Source organism: Antrostomus carolinensis, unplaced genomic scaffold (genome assembly GCF_000700745.2).
Source record: "Antrostomus carolinensis isolate BGI_N321 unplaced genomic scaffold, ASM70074v2 scaffold1896, whole genome shotgun sequence".
Lineage (NCBI taxonomy): Eukaryota > Metazoa > Chordata > Aves > Caprimulgiformes > Caprimulgidae > Antrostomus > Antrostomus carolinensis.
In genome coordinates, this window is record NW_010319613.1 from 50,964 (window position 1) to 53,572 (window position 2,609).

The 2,609-nt window shown below is 47.3% G+C and overlaps 1 protein-coding gene across 1 annotated transcript in view; it reads right to left on the minus strand.

Moving 5' to 3' along the window:
• LOC104525981 (protein Shroom3) overlaps positions 1 to 2,609 on the minus strand; it is a 33,655-nt gene that overhangs the window by 22,161 nt on the left and 8,885 nt on the right. Inside the window, 1 exon segment of the mRNA XM_010169290.2 lies at positions 680 to 811. Within this exon segment, the coding sequence (XP_010167592.1) occupies positions 680 to 738 (59 nt within the window). The 5' untranslated portion in view covers positions 739 to 811.

Here is a 2,609-nt window from a genome sequence, read left to right on the forward strand (position 1 = left end):
GCCTTGCTGCCTACATCCTTTTCTTCCTTTCTTTTTAATAGGCTAATTTGACTTTGGATTTCTATTCCTTCACTGGGGAAACAACCATGCTGTGTTTCTCCATGGGGGCAGGATGCATAGCAGGACTCCAGCTCCTGCATCCAGATCCACAGAAAGCTGCATTAACGGCCTAACAGTGGGCTCCCATCTTGGTAGGAAGGGGGATTTTTAAAGCAAATACTTTCCTAGCTGTTAATCATCTCACAGAGCACTTAAAAGAGGAAAACACAGCCACTTTATTTGGGTAACCAAACAGGAACTGAAGCCTTCCTAACTCTAATCGTACCCTAGCTGTTTGTAAACTTGTCCAGCTGCAGGCAGATGACTGGTAACACTTCTCCACCACATCTTTTCCTTCACTCCTGTGCTCTAGATTTAGGCCCTGATCTTGTAATCAGTACCATCAAGATACATCCTTGGGCATGAGGCAGAACCTCCCTGAAGCTAGCATGACACTGGAAACAAGGAAGGACATAGGACTGGGAGAGCAGTTTAGAGGTGTGCTAGCTTGGGAGTCTGATTTCTACACCCTTGACCCCTGGGAGAGATGTCAAAACAGGGCAAATGATACTAAATTAAAAACACACACTGCTTTACATCTCTGGCTCTGCAGCTCAGACCACAGCTGTGCAGGGCTTACCTGGAGTGGTAGGACTGATGCCATGGGGTGCCAAGCGTACCCTGAGATATTTGCATCATGCTGGGATCGGGTTGGTTCTCCGCGAGTTTGGTTGAATGCCAGGAATGAGGTCGGCCTGGAGTTTCACTCCGCCTAGGTAAAAGCAAAAGGATTTGCACATCAGCAACAGGTCAGTCAGCTCTTCCAAGGAAGAGAAATGTGAAGGAACACCAACAGCCACATTTAAAATCGCTCGTGCTCGCTTCTGTTCCACTGCTGCGTTCTTGCCTCTCCCAGGTGAATCGGGCAGTAACCACACACCGTTCCTGACACACAACACACTCCCCCTCATATTCACAAGGCAACAGCCGTGGGCAGACAAGCAGGTTATCACTGGATGTGGGGGGCCTTCCCCTCTATCTCCCAGCCAGAAGCTTTACCCCTTGAGGAGGAGCCTGGGGGCCCATCACCCCCAGGGATCAGTTTGCAAGCTGGGCTGTGTGTGGACTCCCACACGATGCACCGAGCAGGGGAGCCGCATGTGATTCTTACGGATGCTGAAGTGTTTTTCTCAGAAGGTTCCCTTCACTTTAACAGGGACAGCTGGCAAAGTCCTCTAAAGAATCAAATACCACGAGGGGGTGGAAGCCAGCACAATGCTGTTTTGATCTCAGTATTGATAAAAATGCAGGAAGAGATGTGACAACCAATGTGTGTCCCTCACATCCCTGGGGGCCTTGCAGCACGTGAGCCTGGGTGTGTCCCTGGGCACGGCATGGCTGGCCTTCGGTCCTTTCCATCACCAACGCTAAGGAAGGTCTCCATCAGCTCTTTGGAGAAAAAAAACCCCACTGACAACCTTATTTAAAGCACATAAAGGTGCAATGGAAAGTCAAAGCAGGGGATTAGTGATAAAACACCCTGAACATGTTGCACAGACCCTTCTCTGCCCCAGCCTTTGGGCTTGTCCTTAATCCTCCCTCTGCTTTCCATGGGGGATCTCTCCTCCTGCCTTAGCAGTCATCTCCATGGTTTCCAACTCTTCCTGTGAGAATGAGGAGCAGCACTGGACCTGTGTACCACTGAAATCTCAAATGGGATAGCCTGCAGGACTGCCTGTAAAGCATAAATGCAAAAGGAGGGTATGACGCATCTTTCAAGTCTGTCTCACTGAAAATTTCACAGCACAGCATGTCCTGCATCAGTCAGTAAACAGATTAAAATGCCCTCTGCAGATGTAAAACAGACACTGAAAGAGGACTCACCTAGTACTGCCTAAGATTGTGAAAAGAAATGATACAGGAAAAGGTACAGTATAAAAAATGACTGTTAGGGTCAGATCCTTTACTGGCAGAAGTTAACACTGGCACTGGCTGATGTTCTATGACATGGAAAAGCACTGGCAGAAAGTGAGGGGTAGAACCATTTCACTAGTAGGTTTTCCATACAGGTCTCAGAAGAACAGGCCATTCTCTCATCATCAGCTAAAAGAAGAAAGAAAAAGGGACGTTCTTTTCCTTTTAACATTTGTTGTGACGAGCTTGTCTTAAGGAAAGCTGAACTGGAGGTTTACAGAGGGCGATCTGAACCGGCACTGTTTGACCATTACACGTATCGGTGTGTTTAAAACACAGCTCTGTTGTTAAGGTCCTTGCCCAGAGAAACAAGGAAGCTGAAGATGGCCAGATGGGAGAAGTTGACAAGACTGTTTATGAAGAATAATCCACATTCTTGCCTTTTCCATTGCAGAAATTTAGAAGTATGAAGAATAACCCACGTTCTTGCCTTTTCCATTGCCGAGATTTAAAGACTCTCTTTGTACTTTCAAGTAGTACGAGCCACCAGTGTTATGTTTTTGCTTGGAAGAGCAAGCACACTGAATGATCACAAGCAAAGCACATTATGCCTTGACTTGATGGGTAAAAAGCTGGGAGGGAGCTGTGTGGCCAAT